The following is an 18,337-nucleotide window of genomic DNA, read 5'->3' as shown; positions in this document are numbered from 1 at the left end:
CTTTCACGTACTTCATTGTGATCAACATATATAAATTCCAAGTGACCCAGAGAATAAAGCTATGATCCACGGCAACGGCGCCAAAAAAGGTCTTGACAACCCACAAGTATAGGGGATCGCAACAGTTTTTGAGGGTAGAGTATTCAACCCAAATTTATTGATTCGACTCAAGGGGAGCCAAAGAATATTCTCGAGTATTAGCAGATGAGTTGTTAATTTAACAACACCTGAAAGACTTATTATCCGCGGCAAAGTATTTAGTAGCAAAGTAGTATGGAAGTAACGGTAACAGTAGCAAATGTGACAGTAGCAGTTTTGTTGTGATTGTAACAATAGAAACGGAAAAGTAACTTAGCAAAGATCAATATGTGGAAAGCTCGTAGGTAATGGATCAGTGATGGATAATTATGTTTGATGGCATTCACCATGTAATAGTCACAAAATAGGGTGATACAAAACTAGCTCCAGTTCATCAATGTAATGTAGGCATGTATTCCATATATAGTCATACGTGCTTATGGAAAAGAACTTGCATGACATCTTTTGTCCTACCCTCCCGTGGCAGCGGGGTCCTAATGGAAATTAAGGTATTAAGGACTCCTTTTAATAGAGAACCGGATCAAAGCATTAGCACTTAGTGAATACATGAACTCCTCAAACTACGGTAATCACTGGAAAGAATCCCAGTTATTGTCACCCTGGGGGGATGCGGATCATAACTCGTGAAAGGTGTTTATAACTTGCAAAATAGGATCAAGAACTCATATATATATATTCATGGAAACATAATAGGTTCATATTTGAAATCATGGCACATCGTCCCTACTGAAAAGCATTAAGCATAGAAAAGTCATAGCAACATCAATCTTAGAATATAGTGGATACTAGGGATCAAACCCTAACTAAACTAACTCGATTGCATGATATATCTCATCCAACCCGTCACCGTCCAGCAAGCCTACGATGGATTTACTCAGGAACGGTGGAGAAGATCATAAAATTGGTGATGAAGGATGGTAGGTGATGACGACAGCGTCGATTTCCCCTCTCTGGAGCCCAAATCAGACTCGAGATATGCCCTCCCAAAGAAGAACAGGAGGTGGCGGCAGCTCCATATCGTAAAATGCGATGAAGTCCTCTCATGATTATTTTCTCCCCGGATAGGTATATGTAGATGTGCAAACGAGGTTGGTGGAGCCACATGGGCCCGACAAGCCAAGGGCACGCCCTAGGTGGGGGGCACCCTACAAGCTTGTGGCCAGGTGGTGGCCCCTCTCCGGTTGATTCTTTCGCCAATATTTTTTATTAATTCCAAAAATGTTCTCCGTAAATATTTAGGTCAATCTAGGAACTTTTATTTGTGCACAAAAATAACACGAAGGAAATTCTGCTGAAAACAGCGTCAGTCGGGGTTAGTTCCATTCAAATCATTCAAATTAGAGTCCAAATATAATACCCTATGTTTAGCCTTCGTGACTAATTAACTTATTCCAAAATTTAGGACCAATTAATTTTTTTTGTGAATGCTTGTGATGCTTGGAGTGACTATTGTTTGCCTGTTTGCTTGAACGCACGTGATTGCTCCCCAATAATCCTCTCTATCTTCCAACTCACCTCCTCATTCCATGAACCCCTACCTATGATCATGCCATGTGTTTAGGATAAATATATATTTTCACCAAAAAGCATTTCTTTGAATTAAACTTTCAAACCCCTCAGATGAGGTTTGTACTACAAGTCCTCAAACTAGGGAATTTATTTTGCACCAATTATTTTATTTAAAACCTATTATCAAAATGTCTTCCAAAAACCACCATATTATTATTTTAAAAGTTATTTTATTATTTTATTTAAATGCCTTTCTATGAGGCCAGAAATGGTCTCGTATGAAGGAAAGTTATTTTTATTGCTTTCAAAATATTTAAGAAAATTTAGGGAAACTCAGTGGATATATTTATTCCATATTTATGAGTTTCAACACATGGTCATGTTCAAAATATCACGCAAACCCCTCCAAAACCATTCCTGCCTATTTCAAGCTTTTGAAATATTTATATTAGAAATATTCTCAATAAATTCCAGTAAAAATTCTAGCATGTCATCTATGATATTATTGATGATCTTGCCAAGTTTAATCTCAACCCAAGTTGATTTGACTCCACTAACTATTTTAAAACCCTATCTGTCTAGATTCAAATTTGAGCAACTCTACATTGTGAAGTGTCTCCAATTATGCTTAAATTTGGTGGACATGTTCTAATACTCCAATAAGGCATCCACACCAAGTGGTACCTCAAGGAGAATATAAGAACTTGTCCTAAGACCCTCAAAACCCTCTGTGTAGATTTCTAACTTTGGTAAACTTTACATTATAAAGTTTCCCCAATTGACCGCAAACTTTCACTACTACAGGATTGATCTCTTGTAACACGTTGATGTGTTACTTTATCTTAGGTATTGTGTTACTATGGCGCGTAGTAACACATTTTTGTTGGTGTTCCTGTAGGCTATGTTACTAAGTGGTATCTATTGTAGCACATAAGAATTGTCCCTATATGTATTTATAGGTGTTACAATTGTATTTTTGCAACACAAGCCATATGTGTTACCGCCGGTCCTGGTAACACACTTATATAACTATAGGCACACACTTTGTAACATGCTTTTCCTGGTGTAGCAACATGGTTAGTAACACGTTGTAAGGAAAATTGCAACACAATTATTCATGATTGGCAGTAACTACACTAGGCCTTTGTAACACACTTTGATAATTCACCAACACGTTTTCTTTATGGTAGCAACAGAATAGTAACATAATTTTGTATATGTTGTAACATCTCTTGTGATGGTTGGTAGCAAACCTAGTAACACCTTTTCCTAACTATCGTAACACAACATAATCAGTCCATTTTTCTGTTACAACAACTTTGTATGAAATATTGTACTAATATTTTTCCTGTAGCACTTCCTCATATTGAAATCGATAAGCATATGACACACTGTATACTATAAAAAGATCATGGATGTAAAGTAAATTTATACATGCACGAGAAAAGGGATATAAAATAAAAAATATGGTTCATGTCATTCAATAGCACTTGTAACGTGAATATATAGAAGATCCATGTTGTAGCAACAAATTACATTTCTCAACCTCGTAATGTAAACTATAATATGCAAAAGATTTCCTATCACTAAAAGCGTGTGACACCCCTACTAATGTTCACCCAAATGCACCCTCCAAATCTTTCTTAAACAAATATATCATATTCGCATCTTGATTCCTCCTGAGCATTCCTCCTGAGCAGAAGCATCCGAATCAACTCAACCACTGAACCTCTCAATCTGAAAAAAATACAATGAGAATTACAATTAAGTACATCCCAAATTTAATTTAACAAAAGTGAAAAAGTTAAATATTAACATACACATGCTGAAGGCCAAGCAATTGTCAATCCAGAGGTGAAAGCATCGCCAACTGTTCTACAGTTTTCCCTTTCCCTTACCAAGAGCTCACATTCATCAATAGGTTGATCAACTTGCGCTTCTATGAACTGGCGACCTAGCTCAACACCACCAACCAGTTGTTTTGATTTGCAACCCAAAATAGTAGCATGTGCCACATGTCTTTTGTTTGGATATGTTGAAGACTTCAGAATTACTTGTGTGCCAACCTGAAATGAGATTGAAATTATGTACGAAATAATACAAAACAACTTTGTGAACACAAATACAGTATGAACACACTATCTATTTTACCTTCATGGAAGGACCACGTTTCTGCTTACAGGAGACATGGACTAGAGACTTGTCTTGAGTGCTTTGTTTGCTTAGTCTAGTCAAATTTTCAATCATATTCTCCTTGCTCTTTCTTATCTACAAAGAAACATAAGAGGAGAAAATGATTTATCCTTACGATTATGCAATGTAAAGTTCATAATGCATTTACATCTATTGACATCACAATGATTTTGAGCGGTGAGAGGTTGAAGGCAGAGGAGAGCCATGGCGATTTTGGCTTGAGATCCGAGTCCCTGATCAGTCATGGCGACAGATTAGGCGTCTAGGCCCCCCGTGCTGATCTGCTAGCCCCGTGTTCCCCTCCTGTGTATGTATCCATTTCCCTCTGTGTTCACCTCCCTTCTATTTTCTGTATGATTTTTGCTAGATCTACCATAGTGTTGTGATGTTTTCCTGTGTACCAGCGGATCCCTAGAAGGGTTGGATGTTGCAGGGAGTATTGTTAGATGCATATGTAATGGTGGATCCTTCATGTGTTTCTGATTTTGGGTTTCCGATCGCCTCTGTAGCTGTCACCGTGACTAGTAGCTCCTATATGAGTTCAATCCCTCCTGTTGTTTTCGCTGTGTATCCCTTCTGTGTTAACAATGTAGATGATGTATCTAGCATGTAGATGATGTATCTAGCACTCAGTATCATTCTTAAGCAAAGCTATTGTTTTTTGATTTACTTTTAGTGTTTTCTTTGACCTATGTACAGTGTCAACAAAGATCTGAATTACAGTGCCGTGTCCTTAAAATTCCAGTCCAAATTGTAGTGTAATTTCCATTTTGTAATATATCATGTGTAAATTACAGTGTAATGTCAGTGTACTTGCAGTTCTTTTTACAATGTATGTACACTGTAACTCACTCCAATTGCAGTACATTTGGTCTCTGTAGATTGGACATGGAAGAGGTTTTTGTAACTGAAATATCAGTCTAGTGTATTTTGAAAATTCCAGTCAAACTTTTAGTGTATTTTTCATTCTGGAATTTATTCTATGTAAGTTTCGCTACCAGTGTACTTACACTGTAACTCTTCATTGTAAATCTATTGCTAATGAATTGTAAATCTACTGCAAAATCACTGTAAATCTACTGCAATTCTGTTTTACAATGTAATTTTAAGTGGTTTTCACTGGAACTTATTGTTTATTTTACTGTGAACATAATTACTGTAAATCTTCTGATAATTCACTGTAAATCTACTGCAAATCTGTTTTACAGTGTAATTTTAAGTGGTTTTCACTAGAATTTATTGTTTATTTTACTCTGAACATAATTACTATAAATCTTCTGATAATTCACTGTAAATCTACTGCAAAATCACTGTAAATCTACTGCAAATCTGTTTTACAGTGTAATTTTAAGTGGTTTCCACTGGAATTTATAGTTTGTTTTACTATATGAACATAATTACTGTAAATCTTCTGATAATTCACTGTCTAGCAAGAAGATTTCTCAAGAGGTAACCATTACCTCTACATCAGAGACATGGTTCGCTAGTGAGGATGGTTCTTGATATGAGAATTCATTGCAATCCTCGTGTTCAAGATCTGGGTGAATTTCCTTCTGCATTTTACCATTTGAGGCATTAGTTAGTATGACTTACAAAGTGTAGTGATAAATGCACAAATTTACCATTACTGTATCTCTGGGTTTGATCATGGTGTTTTCTTCACCGGGTCCATTGGCCTGAACTCTCTGCAAAATGTAAAATATGTAAAGAGATTTGAAAATGAACAAGCACATGTTGAATATATTGATAATACCTTTCTTTTATTATCATGTAGTACTTCTGGATGAGATTCACCATTACGTATTGTTTGGGAATTTTCCTACAATTGAAATTAAACAAGTTTTAGTAAACTAATTATATGAATGCAACAATATATATATTTATCATTGTAATTTCGTTGGCCCCACGAAATCCATCATTGTTTCTTAATGCATCAATAATTTTGTCTTGCTGTTCTATGAGTTGCTTGAGCTTCGCTATTTCCTCCATGGCATCAGCCCCTCCGTCATGTGATGAACCATCTATTGTAGTCACATTGATGTTCTTGAGATAACGAGACTTTCGACCATACACTTGGTTAGGAACAGGAAGCAAACCCATGCCATGTCACAAAGTTTTCATTCCCCAAAACTTTGTGCAAGGCATCACCTTTTCACGCAACTCTTCCGTGCTCACTTTGAGCCAACTCTGGGTGTTCAGTAATTATATTTTCCAACTCAACCTGAAACAGAAGAATAAGACATATTATACTTGTTGGATTCAGTGCTAACTTGATTGTGTAAAACTTGAATGTATATAACCTACCACAAGCTTATTTTTATCTTTGGCTTTTCTTGGTATTCTATGAGTTGCTAAATAAACCTTCGCTCTATGTGATTGTTTCTTTTCAGGATCCTCTTGACGCTGCAAAACCAGAAGTACATTCGTATGTAAAGAGCATGCTCTGAATATTTAGAACACATACACACACACGCGCGCGCACACACACAAACAGAAACTCACAAGGTCCTCGGCCCAACGAGCAAAACTCTTTGTCCCTGCTGTATGTCTTGTCTTCACCATTGAACGACTTGTTTTGTTCTTCGCGCTTACTGCCTGTTATAATAAAAATGTAAGGTCAATGCACTACTTAACAGAGTAATAACAAGAACCGCAGTACTAACAAGGTTTACATCAGCCAATGGTGATTCAGAGCCTATCAGTATTGTATCTCTCATTATGGGCTGAAATCATTAATAATATATCTGATAGTACTCTTATTCAGAGCCTATCAGTACTCTGATTTCAGTCCATAATCAGATTTTTTATAACTCTGAATCTCTCATTATAGGCTAAACTAATCAGAGTACTATCAGTATTGTACAAGATGTATTATTAATTTCAGACTATAAGATCTGTATAAGTATTCCATACATCAGTACTAATCAAGAAACAGGGGATTAAAGACTGAAACGTCTTACTGTAAAGAGGGAAAAACTGCAGCCAACGTCACACATATCTTTCGGATATGCAGAGATCATGGTAGTGTTTTGCCGTGCACAACAATTCAGACTAGGAATCATACGTGTATCAGTTTAGCATAATGACTAGTGATTTCAGCCCATCCTCCATTCTTATCCTAGATTCACCATTGGCTGATGTACTACATAATATGCACGAACACCTACTACCAAATTCAGAGAGGAAGACAGACACAGGGAGGAGAAAGAGAATTAGTCAGGATTCATAGCAGGGAGATGGGAGTAGATCGATACCAGCCGCGGGGATTTTTGGATGTAGCTGCCGGAGTTGAAGATCGAGGATGTCGTCGCTCCAAAGATGCAAACCACACCAAGGCAGATCTGGGCAGCGCCGGTTCAATCCAGTGTTGATGGGCGAACAGGCGGGCGAGCAGGCGGATGGGCGAGCAGGCGGCATTGGACGAGAATGTTGTGGGCGAGCAGGCGGCGCTGAAGGGCGGCAACGCAGGCCGCCGAGGTGGGTTATGGAGGGCGGCGAGGTTGATGCAATACAAAATTATGTACAGATCCGATTTATTTAGCCTGTTGTTAGTTAGCTGGAGGGAAAACTAAGCGGGAATAATTGGGGAGTTTTCGCGAAGGGAAAAAATGAATACTACTCCTACATTTTTTTTCATCGACGAGGAGGGAAATTAAGCTCCAAATTTTATCCAATGCGTTCTGAAGGGAACTTTTTGCGGGAGCTCGTGCCCGTTTCCGCGAACTAGGTTAAACACTTCGAACCACCCACGTATTAAACCATGGATCAGTCGATTTGATCTTCGTCAGATCGATCCTCTTGATGTGCTCCATCACCACTGTTATCCACGCGAGAGATGACTTATATATTTCGATCAATTTTGTTAATAAGAAGGGATATATTAGAGGACAGTCGACTGAAAGTTGTTTTTGGGTCAGTCGATTTTGTTTTTGAGCCATTGATGCAAAATTAACGGTAGATCACCTTGTTCGACCTCATATCTTCCCTGTTCAACTTCTTTCCCAAACTGCCTCATGTACCACTTACGAAAATCACTCTTCAAGATATCCCCCGATATGTCGATAAATCGCGCTTACCCTTGTTCGATCGATAAGATAAATAAGATGATAAATTGGCGGATATGCCGATAAATCGTCCGCTTTAATTTGCCGATAAATCGATCGATTTACCCCTTATCATGCATCGATCGATAAGTTCCCGATAAACGATATCCCCAACATTGAAGGAAATGCCACCCTCTGTTGCCAGCGAGCCCGCACCCCCTACCCAACCTGTCAAGTTTCGGTCTCATCTTCGTTGGTAGCCACCGTTACGACCCCTTCCTGGCAGAGGTCTTGTCGGTGTCCCCAACACTCGCTACCATTCGCCATGGCACTATCGTCAACTGCCTTGGTGCTCTATTATAAATCGATATTCCTTCCCATCAAAATTGATTAACTAAAATTCAATTTTCATGCAACTTGTTCTAATGAATGTAATGCTTTTTTGCTTTAAATTTAATAAAGTTACTTGCTTGTAGTGTACTATAATATGACATAACCTTCCTTTCAGACCTTCCCTCGTACCCACGACGCCCAGCCGACGCTAGGGTTCTTCTGCCTCCTGTCGGCATCTTCGTTCGTCCATGCTCATGTGTCTACAAATTCCATCCTTTCGATCTACAGTTCTTTTCAATGATGACGGTTTTTATTCCGTTGCTCTTTTTTTATAAGACCTTAATGCGACGATTTCTCGACTGTCTAAGAATCTAGATATAATTTTTATTATTTTTGATACTCGTTGTACTTTCATGGTTGATGATGAATATATCGAAATATTTTCCACAAAAAAAATGACATGCGCTACTCTATACATCCATGTATTTGTGGTGTGTACGTACATATGCTTATTATATACCACAGAGGACCCCGTTTTCCTTGTTATATATCCATGTACTTTGTGTTGTGTACGTCGATGCAAAAATAAAAAGAACTTGTGTTGTGTACGTAGGTAAGCTTTGTTTTCTGGACTCTTATCTCGTAGTAGAAGAATATATCGATTCCTTTCTCATCTCTTACCTCGGTCCTGTGTTCCGCCGCCGCTGACCAGAGCGTTGGCCGCTGACTGCGCCGCCGCGAGGCCGTGCCGCGGCCCCTCGATTCCACTCCCAGCTTTGCATCCTCTCGATTCCATACCTCCACCGGCCACTCTAGACCACAGCCCACGACGCCTCCTCTCGGCGCTCAAATCCACACCTTCACCGGCGGCAAGATCTGCCGCCCGAGTCCACGAACGGGAGAAGGAGATGGCGGGAGCGAAGGACATCGCCGGGCGCCCAATTACCTTGGACGCTGCTTCTCCACAATCTGTGGGCAGCGCGCTGCTTCTCCACATCGTCGTCAGACCGAACTGGTTCAGGTTTGAGGGCTCGAGCTTCAGAACTCGCTGTTGTGCCTCTCCTGCAATATATTTTCGCGCTGGTTCGGTTTGCCACTCGATCGATCCATCAATCGATCGGGCTCTAATATCGGTATGTCCTCATGCTGACTTTCCATGCAGGTCATAGTGAATTATTCCCGATACTCCTAAGAGCCTGACGCAGTCGCTGTTTGAGGTGAGCTGATTGATTAAAACATAGTATTGTACATACATTTTTGTTTAATATCTGCTTGTTAATTCGCATCATACAATTAAATTAGTGATTGCCATAAGATTGTAGATTGAGATATACAAAGACAGACTATCTGCTGAGTGCCATGAGATTTATTAAATTATTTGGTGTTTGAGATATACAAAGACAGACTGTAACTGGTGATTGCAATAAGATTTATTACATTAGTTGTTTTCGTTTTTGTTTAATATCTGCTTGTTAATTCGCATCATACAATGATAAGATATACAATGACATTTGCTACTTTAACACAGCTAGTCAGATGGATCTAACAAATATTAAAAAGTTACTGTGTTCTCCTAGACCAAGTGCAGACTACTTGGCTGGCATAGAAGGTTTTCTTGATTTTGCATACACTGGAAAAAGTACAGATGCCAAGATCCGTTGTCCATGCATCAAATGTGTCAATAAGTTTTTGTTGAAGCGAAACACTGTATATGATCATTTGGTGTGTAATGGAATGCTACTTGGGTACACAGTTTGGGGTTGTCATGGTGAAACTGCACGATACATCTCCTCTAGCAAACGAAAAAGGTCAAAACAGGGAGGCATAAACTCTAATATGTGCCAACTAGTCCATGATGTTTTCGGGAACATAGATAATGGGTCTCAACTGAATGACTGCGATGAACATATGAACATTAAACGAGAGTTACATCCACAAAAAAAACCTAATGATAAGTATTATCTCCCACCTGCCTCCTTTAACCTATCTAAAGAAGGGAAGCAACAATTTTGTAAAGTCCTTCATGGTGCAAGGGGTCCGAATGGGTTTTCAGGAAACATCTCAAGATGTGCAAATGTTGTTCAAGGGAGAATCTCAGGCCTTAAAAGTCATGATTGTCATATACTAATGCAACATTTCCTGCCACTTGCTATCCGAGGTCTACTCCCAGATCATGTCATGTCTGTGTTGTTTGACTTGTGTGGGTATTTTAGAGAAGTGAGTGCAAAAGTCCTATACATCAGCGAGCTTGAGAAGTTGGAGGAGCGAATCGTAATGACATTATGTCATATGGAGATGATATTCCCGCCAGGTTTTTTCACGGTTATGGTGCATTTGGTTATGCATCTAGCAACAGAGGCAAAAGTAGGTGGCCCAGTGTGCTACTGTTCGATGTGGTTTGTGGAAAGGTATGCTAGCTTCTTATATAAATATGGGGATGCATTACATATCGTTGTAGGAAAAGATTATTCAATAATTTTCTTCTTTCTTCTCTTTGTGTTTATGTAGGTATATAGGTAAGTTGAAGTCGAATGTCCGTAACAGAGCTCATCCTGAAGGATCTATTGCCGAAGCATTTTTAGCAGATGAGTGCATGACATTTTGTTCAAGATATATTGTCGGTTTTGAGACTAAGCATAACTTGGCTTCGAGGAACGAAGATGACGAGGAGTGGGTTGGGAATCATGATATTGCACATGGATGAAGATTATTTCCTCATTCTGGCAATCCACTTGGAAGGCCTAGAAATTATGTTCTGAGCGGTGTGGCTAAAGTACACGCACATAGATATGTCTTGTTCAATTGCTCCGATGTGAACTCATACCTTAGGTAATATCTTATGCTTATAAATTGTCTTAGTTACCCTTTCCCCTACTTTACCTCTATTTGTTAACTACTTTGCAGAGCTCATGCTGATGAGATAACTAATGGACGCAATTTAAACATTGATGTTGTTGAGAGGATTCAAAACGATAAGTTCCACGAATGGTTTCAAGCTCATGTAAGTGCCATATTCTGCATATACTATACACACATCACTACATTTAGTTTTAATCATATTATAAATATTCAGATAAAGAAATTGGAGAAGGAAAATGGCGTCCATAGTATTGAAAAAGGATATTAGATTGTTGGCCCGGGGACCAGTTAATGCAGCCAAAAGATATTGCGCTTTCAACTCCCGAGGCTACCATTTTAGGCCTAAACGCTTGGATAAAGAGACACAAAATAGTGGAGTCATGGTAACTGCAAAAACATCTCGTTATGATTCAGCACGCGATGCTAATGCAGTTTTACAGGATGTGACATACTATGGGAGGGTAATTGATATTGTCGAGCTAAACTACTCTGAACAGTTTTCAGTGGTGTTGTTTAGATATGAATGGGTTAATGTGTTCTCAGAAAAAGGAATGAAAAAAGACAAGTACGGTTACACACTTGTCAATTTCTCACATCAAATACACAAAGGAGAAAAGATTGAGCATGAGCCTTTTATTTTCCCTAACCAGGCGAATCAAGTGTTCTATGTGAAAGATGAATTGAATCTAGGTTGGTTTGTGATAATGAAGTTGCCAAAGCCTAGAGATGTATATGACTTAGGTAACTTGGAATGGGAAGAGGAGACAGAAAACCAGCCATTTCATGTTTCACAGCTTGGAGAGATTTTGAAAAGAAAGAACAATGACCAACACTGGGTTAGAACAGACGTTGAGGGGACAATAGTGGATGCTACTAGTGCTTCGAGCACCGAAGAATAGTTGAGGTTAGTAGCAACAAGGTATGCACTATGTTGAGGTAATATAGTTATGCTTTCTGAATATGCTCTTGTATTTTTTGTCATAAAGATGACGTGTATATTATTTTCTCCTAGAAATGTCCTTGTATGAAAGTAATAGTATGACTGTTTGAACTTCTGATCAACCCATTCATAAATTAATGAATTATGTTAATGTTTCTAAATATGTGGCTTTGAACAGTGCACTCATATAGGTTGATCCATATTTCATTTGTAACACAACATTTGAGATGTGATTTTTACCTCTAATAAAATGTATTGTTCAGTCTTGATGTTCTTCAATTATGTTTTGTGCATTCTTTATTTAATTTTGGGTTGACGCTTTCATGTTAGATATGAAATTTTAGCGATAAAAGTAGCAGAAAGTGTTTTTTTATTTTCTTGTTCATGTTTTTGCTGCATGCTACAGGTTTCGACTGCATGCTACATGGAGGCATAGAGGGGGTGGTGGCATGTGTGCTTTGTGTTGGTACAGAATTGCTTGGTGGCTTCGTGCAGAGTAGCTAACTATTGGAAATATGCCCTAGAGGTAATAATAAATTAGTTATTATTATATTTCTTAGTTCATGATAATCGTTTATTATCCATGCTATAATTGTATTGATTGGAAACACAATACTTGTGTGGATACATAGACAAAACACTGTCCCTAGTAAGCCTCTAGTTGACTAGCTCGTTGATCAAAGATGGTCAAGGTTTCCTGGCCATGGGCAAGTGTTGTCACTTGACAACGGGATCAAATCATTAGGAGAATCATGTGATGGACTAGACCCAAACTAATAGATGTAGCATGTTGATCGTGTCATTTTGTTGTTACTGTTTTCTGCGTGTCAAGTATTTGTTCCTATGACCATGAGATCATATAACTCACGGACACCGGAGGAATTCTTTATGTGTATCAAACGTCGCAACGTAACTGGGTGACTATAAAGATGCTCTACAGGTATCTCCGAAGATGTTCGTTGAGTTAGTATGGATCGAGACTGGGATTTGTCACTCCGTGTGACGGAGAGGTATCTCGGGACCTACTCAGTAATACAACATCACACACAAGCCTTGCAAGCAATGTGACTTAGTGTAAGTTGCGGGATCTTGTATTACAGAACGAGTAAAGAGACTTGCCGGTAAACGAGATTGAAATAGGTATGCGGATACCGACGATCGAATCTCGGGCAAGTAACATACCGAAGGACAAAGAGAATGACATACGGGATTATATGAATCCTTGGCACTGAGGTTCAAACGATACGATCTTCGTAGAATATATAGGATCCAATATGGTCATCCAGGTCCCGCTATTGGATATTGACCGAGAAGTCTCTCGGGTCATGTCTACATAGTTCTCGAATCCGCAGGGTCTGCACACTTAAGGTTCGACGTTGTTTTATGCGTATTTGAGTTATATGGTTGGTTACCGAATGTTGTTCGGAGTCCCGGATGAGATCACGGACGTCATGAGGATTTCCGGAATGGTCCGAAAACGAAGATTGATATATAGGATGACCTCATTTGATTACCGAAAGGTTTTCGGAGTTACCGGGAATGTACCGGGAATGACGAATTGGTTCCGGAAGTTCATCGGGGGGGGGGGGGGGCAACACACCCCGGGGAAGCTCATAGGCCTTGGGGGTGGCGCACCAGCCCTTAGTGGGCTGGTGGGACAACCCAAAAGAGCCCTATGCGCATTGGAAGAAAAATCAAAGAGAAAAAGAAAAAAAGAAGGAGGTGGGAAAGGGAAGAAGGACTCCACCTTCCAAACCAAGTAGATTTCGGTTTGGGAGGGGGAGACCTTCCCCCTTAGGTTCGGCCGACCCCTTGGGAGTCCTTGGACCCCAAGGCAAGGCTCCCCCTCCTCCTCCTATATATAGTGGGGTTTTAGGGCTGATTTGAGACAACTTTGCCACGGCAGCCCGACCACATATCTCCATGGTTTTACCTCTAGATCGCGTTTCTGCGGAGCTCGGGCGGAGCCCTGCTGAGACGAGATCATCACCAACCTCCGGAGCGCCGTCACGCTGTCGGAAAACTCTTCTACCTCTCCGTCTCTCTTGCTGGATCAAGAAGGCCGAGATCATCGTCGAGCTATACGTGTGCTGAACGCGGAGGTGCCGTCCGTTCGGCACTAGATCGTGGGACTGATCACGGGACGGTTCGTGGGGCGGATCGAGGGACGTGAGGATGTTCCACTACATCAACCGCGTTCACTAACGCTTCTGCTGTACGGTCTACAAGGGTACGTAGATCACACATCCCCTCTCGTAGATGGACATCACCATGATAGGTCTTCGTGCGCGTAGGAAATTTTTTGTTTCCCATGCGACGTTCCCCAACAGTGGCATCATGAGCTAGGTTCGTGCGTAGATGTATTCTCGAATAGAACACAAAAGTTTTTGTGGGCGGTGATGTGCGTTTTGCTTCCCTCCTTAGTCTTTTTCTTGATTCCGCGGTATTGTTGGATCGAAGCGGCTCGGACCGACATTACTCGTACGCTTACGAGAGACTGGTTTCATCGCTACGAGTAACTCCGTTGCTCAAAGATGACTGGCGGGTGTCAGTTTCTCCAACTTTAGTTGAATCGGATTTGACCGAGGAGGTCCTTGGATGAGGTTAAATAGCAACTCATATATCTCCGTTGTGGTGTTTGCGTAAGTAAGATGCGATCCTACTAGATACCCATGGTCATCACGTAAAACATGCAACAACAAAATTAGAGGACGTCTAACTTGTTTTTGCAGGGTATGTTTGTGATGTGATATGGTCAACGATGTGATGTGATATATTGGATGTATGAGATGGTCATGTTGTAATAGATTGTATCGACTTGCACGTCGATGGTACGGCAACCGGCAGGAGCCATAGGGTTGTCTTTAAACTAACGTTTGTGCTTGCAGATGCGTTTACTATTTTGCTAGGATGTAGCTTTAGTAGTAATAGCATGAGTAGCACGACAACCCCAATGGCGACACGTTGATGGAGATCATGATGATGGAGGTCATGGTGTGACGCCGGTGACAAGAAGATCGTGTCGGTGCTTTGGTGATGGAGATCAAGAAGCACATGATGATGGCCATATCATGTCACTTATGAATTGCATGTGATGTTAATCCTTTTATGCACCTTATTTTGCTTAGAACGACGGTAACATTATGAGGTGATCTCTCACTAAAATTTCAAGATGAAATTGTGTTCTCCCCGACTTGCACCGTTGCTACAGTTCGTCGTTTCGAGACACCACGTGATGATCGGGTGTGATAGACTCAACGTTCACATACAACGGGTGCAAAATAGTTGCGCACACGGAACACTCGGGTTAAGCTTGACGAGCCTAGCATGTGCAGACATGGCCTCGGAACACATGAGACCGAAAGATCGAGCATGAATCGTATAGTTGATATGATTAGCATAGAGATGCTTACCACTGAAACTATTCTCGACTCACGTGATGATCGGACTTGAGATAGTGGATTTGGATCATGTACCACTCAAATGACTAGAGAGATGTACTTTTTGAGTGGGAGTTCTTAAGTAATATGATTAATTGAACTAATTGTCATGAACATAGTCTAATGGTCTTTGCGAATTACGATGTAGCTTGCGCTATAGCTCTACTGTTTTTTATATGTCCTAGAGAAAATTTAGTTGAAAGTTGATAGTAGCAAACTTGGCAGACTAAGTCTGTAAAACCGAGGGTTGTCCTCGTTGCTGCGCAGAAGGCTTATGTCCTTAATGCACCACTCGGTGTGCTGCACCTCAAGCGTCGTCTGTTAATGCTGTGAACATCCGACATACACGTTTCTGATGACTACACGATAGTTCAGTGCAAAATACTTAATGGCTTAGAACCAAGGCGTCGAAAACGTTTTAAAACGTCACGGAACATAAGTGATGTTCTAAAGAGATGAAATTGTGATTTCATGCTTGTGCCCTTGTTAAGAGGTACGAGACCTCCGACAAGATTCTTTGTCCACAAAGTAAAGGAGAAAAGCTCAATCGTTGAGCGTGTGCTCAGATTGTCTGAGTACGACAATCGCTTGAATCAAGTGGGAGTTAATCTTCCAGATGAGATAGTGATGGTTCTCCAAAGTCACTGCCATCAAGCTGTGAGAGCTTCATGATGAACTATAACATATCAAGGATAGACACAATGATCCTTGAGCGATTCACGATGTTTGACACTGCGAAAGTAGAAATCAAGAAGGAGCATCAATAGTTGATGGTTTGTAGAACCGCTAAGTTTCAAGAAAGGCAAGGGCTAGAAGGGATACTTCGTGAAACGGCAAAACAGTTGCTACACTAATGAAGAGACCCAAGATTGAACCCAAACCCGAGACTAAGTGCTTCAGTAATGAGGGGAACAGTCACTGAGGCGGAGCAACTCTAGATACTTGGTAGATAAGAAGGCTGGCAAAAGTTGAAAGAAGTATATTTGATATACATGATGTTGATGTGTACTTTACTAGTACTCCTAGTAGCATGAGGGTATTGGATACCGGTTCGGTTGCTAAGTGATTAGTAACACGAAATGAAAGCTACGACATAAACGGAGACTAGCTAAAGGCGAGGTGACGATACGTGTTGGAAGTGTTTCCAAGGTTGATATGATCAAAGGTCGCACGCTCCCTCTACCATCGGGATTGGTGTTAAACCTAAATAATTGTTATTTGGTGCTTGCGTTAAGCATGAACATGATTGGATCGTGTTTATCGCAATACGATTATTCATTTAAAGAGAATAATGGTTACTCTATTTCCTTGAATAATCACCTTCAATGGTTTATTGAATCTCGATCGTAGTGTTACACATGTTCATAATATTGGTGCCAAAAGATACGAGGTAATGATGATAGTACCACTTGTGGCACTGCCGCTTGAGTCATGTTGGTATAAATTGCATGAAGAGGCTCCATGCTGATGGATCTTTATACTCACTTGTTTTTGAATCACTAGTGACATGCAAATCATACCACATGAGCAAGGCCTTGTTTTTCATTGAGATGAAACAAGATAGTAACTTGTTGGAAGTTATACATTTTGATGTATGCAGTCCAATGGGTGCTGAGGCACGCAGTGGATATCATTATGTTCTTACTTCACTGACGATTTGAGTAGATACAGGAGTATTTACTTAATGAATCACAAGTCTGAAATATTGAAAAGTTCAATTCCGTTTCAGAGTGAAGTTCGTCGTAACAAGAGGATAAACTGTCTACGATATGATCATAGAAATGAATATCTGAGTTACGAGTTTTGGTACGCAATTAAGACAATGTGGAAATTGTTTCACAGTTCATGCCACCTGGAACATCATAGTGTGATGATGTGTCTGAACGTCATAGCCATGCACTATTTGGTATGGTACATGCTATGATGTCTCTTGTCGAATTACCACTATTGTTTATGGGTTATGCATTAGAAACAACCGCATTCACTTTAAAATAGGGCACCGCGTGTTTCCGTTGAGATGACACAGTATAGACTGAGGTTTAGAGAAATCTAAATTGTCGTTTCTTGAAAGTTTGGGGCTTCGACACTTATGTGAAAAAGTTTCAGTCTGATAAGCTCGAACCCAAAGCGGGTAAATGCATCTTCATAGGATATCCAAAACAGTTGGGTACATCTCCTATCTCAGAACCTAAATCAAAGTGTTTGTTTCTAGAAACGGATCCTTTCTCGAGGAAAGGTTTCTCTCGAAAGAATTGAGTGGGAGGGTAGTAGAACTTGATGAGGTTATTGAACCATCACTTCAACCAGTGTGTAGCAGGGCGCAGGAAATTGTTCCTGTGGCGCCTACACCAATTGAAGTGAAAGCTGATGATAGTGATCATCAAGCATCGAATCAAGTTACTACAAGCCTCGTAGGTTGACAAGGTCGCGTACTACTACAGAATGGTACTTCAACCCTGTCTTGGAGGTCATGTTGTTGAGCAACAGTGAACCTACGAGTTATGGAGAAGCAATGGTGGGCCCGGATTCCGACAAATGGCTGGAGGCCATGAAATTCGAGAGAGGATCCATGTATGAAAACAAAGTGTAGACTTTAGAAGAGATACTTGATGGTCATAAGACTATTGAGTAAAGATGGATCTTTAAAGGGAAGACAGACGATGATGGTGATAAGTCACTATTAAGAAAAGCTCGACTTGTCGCAAAGATGTTTTCGACAAGATCAAACAGTTGACTATGATGAGACTTTCTCACTCGTAGCGATGCTAAAGGTCTGTTAGAATTATGTTAGTTGTTGATGCATTATTTATGAAATATTGCACGTAGGATGTCAAAACATTGTTTCCTCGACGGTTTCCTTGAGCAAACATTGTATGTGATACAACCAGAAGGTTTTGTCGATCCTAAAGATACTAGCAAGT

General features: G+C 40.1%; 2 protein-coding genes across 4 annotated transcripts; one reads left to right on the top strand and one right to left on the bottom strand.

Annotated features, from left to right (window-relative positions):
* Positions 1–3,061: 3,061 nt before the first annotated feature.
* On the bottom strand, positions 3,062–6,395 carry LOC123439906. The gene is made up of 8 exons (XM_045116527.1): positions 6,304–6,395; positions 6,106–6,204; positions 5,555–6,022; positions 5,424–5,486; positions 5,262–5,354; positions 3,760–3,876; positions 3,429–3,674; positions 3,062–3,345 (listed from the first exon to the last, which is right to left on the bottom strand). The coding sequence occupies exons 4-8, from the start codon at positions 5,448–5,450 to the stop codon at positions 3,325–3,327; spliced, it is 504 nt and encodes a 167-aa protein (XP_044972462.1). The 5' UTR covers positions 5,451–5,486; positions 5,555–6,022; positions 6,106–6,204; positions 6,304–6,395; the 3' UTR covers positions 3,062–3,324.
* A 2,710-nt stretch (positions 6,396–9,105) lies between these two features.
* Positions 9,106–11,682, top strand: LOC123443728. Of its 3 annotated transcripts, none has more exons than XM_045120235.1 (6): positions 9,106–9,198; positions 9,340–9,394; positions 9,710–10,585; positions 10,686–11,006; positions 11,082–11,178; positions 11,251–11,682. In XM_045120235.1, the coding sequence occupies exons 3-4, from the start codon at positions 9,714–9,716 to the stop codon at positions 10,879–10,881; spliced, it is 1,068 nt and encodes a 355-aa protein (XP_044976170.1). In that variant the 5' UTR covers positions 9,106–9,198; positions 9,340–9,394; positions 9,710–9,713; the 3' UTR covers positions 10,882–11,006; positions 11,082–11,178; positions 11,251–11,682. The 3 variants fall into 3 exon arrangements, with proteins under 3 accessions (XP_044976170.1, XP_044976169.1, XP_044976168.1); XM_045120234.1 differs by having other exon boundaries at positions 9,706–10,585; XM_045120233.1 differs by having other exon boundaries at positions 9,340–10,585.
* Positions 11,683–18,337: the final 6,655 nt, after the last annotated feature.

The sequence above is a fragment of the Hordeum vulgare genome, chromosome 3H, assembly GCF_904849725.1.
Source record: "Hordeum vulgare subsp. vulgare chromosome 3H, MorexV3_pseudomolecules_assembly, whole genome shotgun sequence".
NCBI lineage: Eukaryota > Viridiplantae > Streptophyta > Magnoliopsida > Poales > Poaceae > Hordeum > Hordeum vulgare.
The sequence above is the reverse complement of the archived record's forward strand: the minus strand, read 5'-3'. Positions and strand labels throughout refer to the sequence as shown.

Coding starts and splice junctions, on each gene's coding strand:
- LOC123439906 (XM_045116527.1), bottom strand. CDS start 5,450: ATGATCAAACCCAGAGATACAGTAATG. Junction 3,675..3,759: donor AACGTGGTCCTTCCATGAAG/GTAAAATAGATA, acceptor ATCTCATTTCAG/GTTGGCACACAAGTAATTCT. Junction 3,346..3,428: donor TTGCTTGGCCTTCAGCATGT/GTATGTTAATAT, acceptor TATTTTTTTCAG/ATTGAGAGGTTCAGTGGTTG.
- LOC123443728 (XM_045120235.1), top strand. CDS start 9,714: ATGGATCTAACAAATATTAAAAAGTTACTGTGTTCTCCTAGACCAAGT. Junction 10,586..10,685: donor TCGATGTGGTTTGTGGAAAG/GTATGCTAGCTT, acceptor GTGTTTATGTAG/GTATATAGGTAAGTTGAAGT.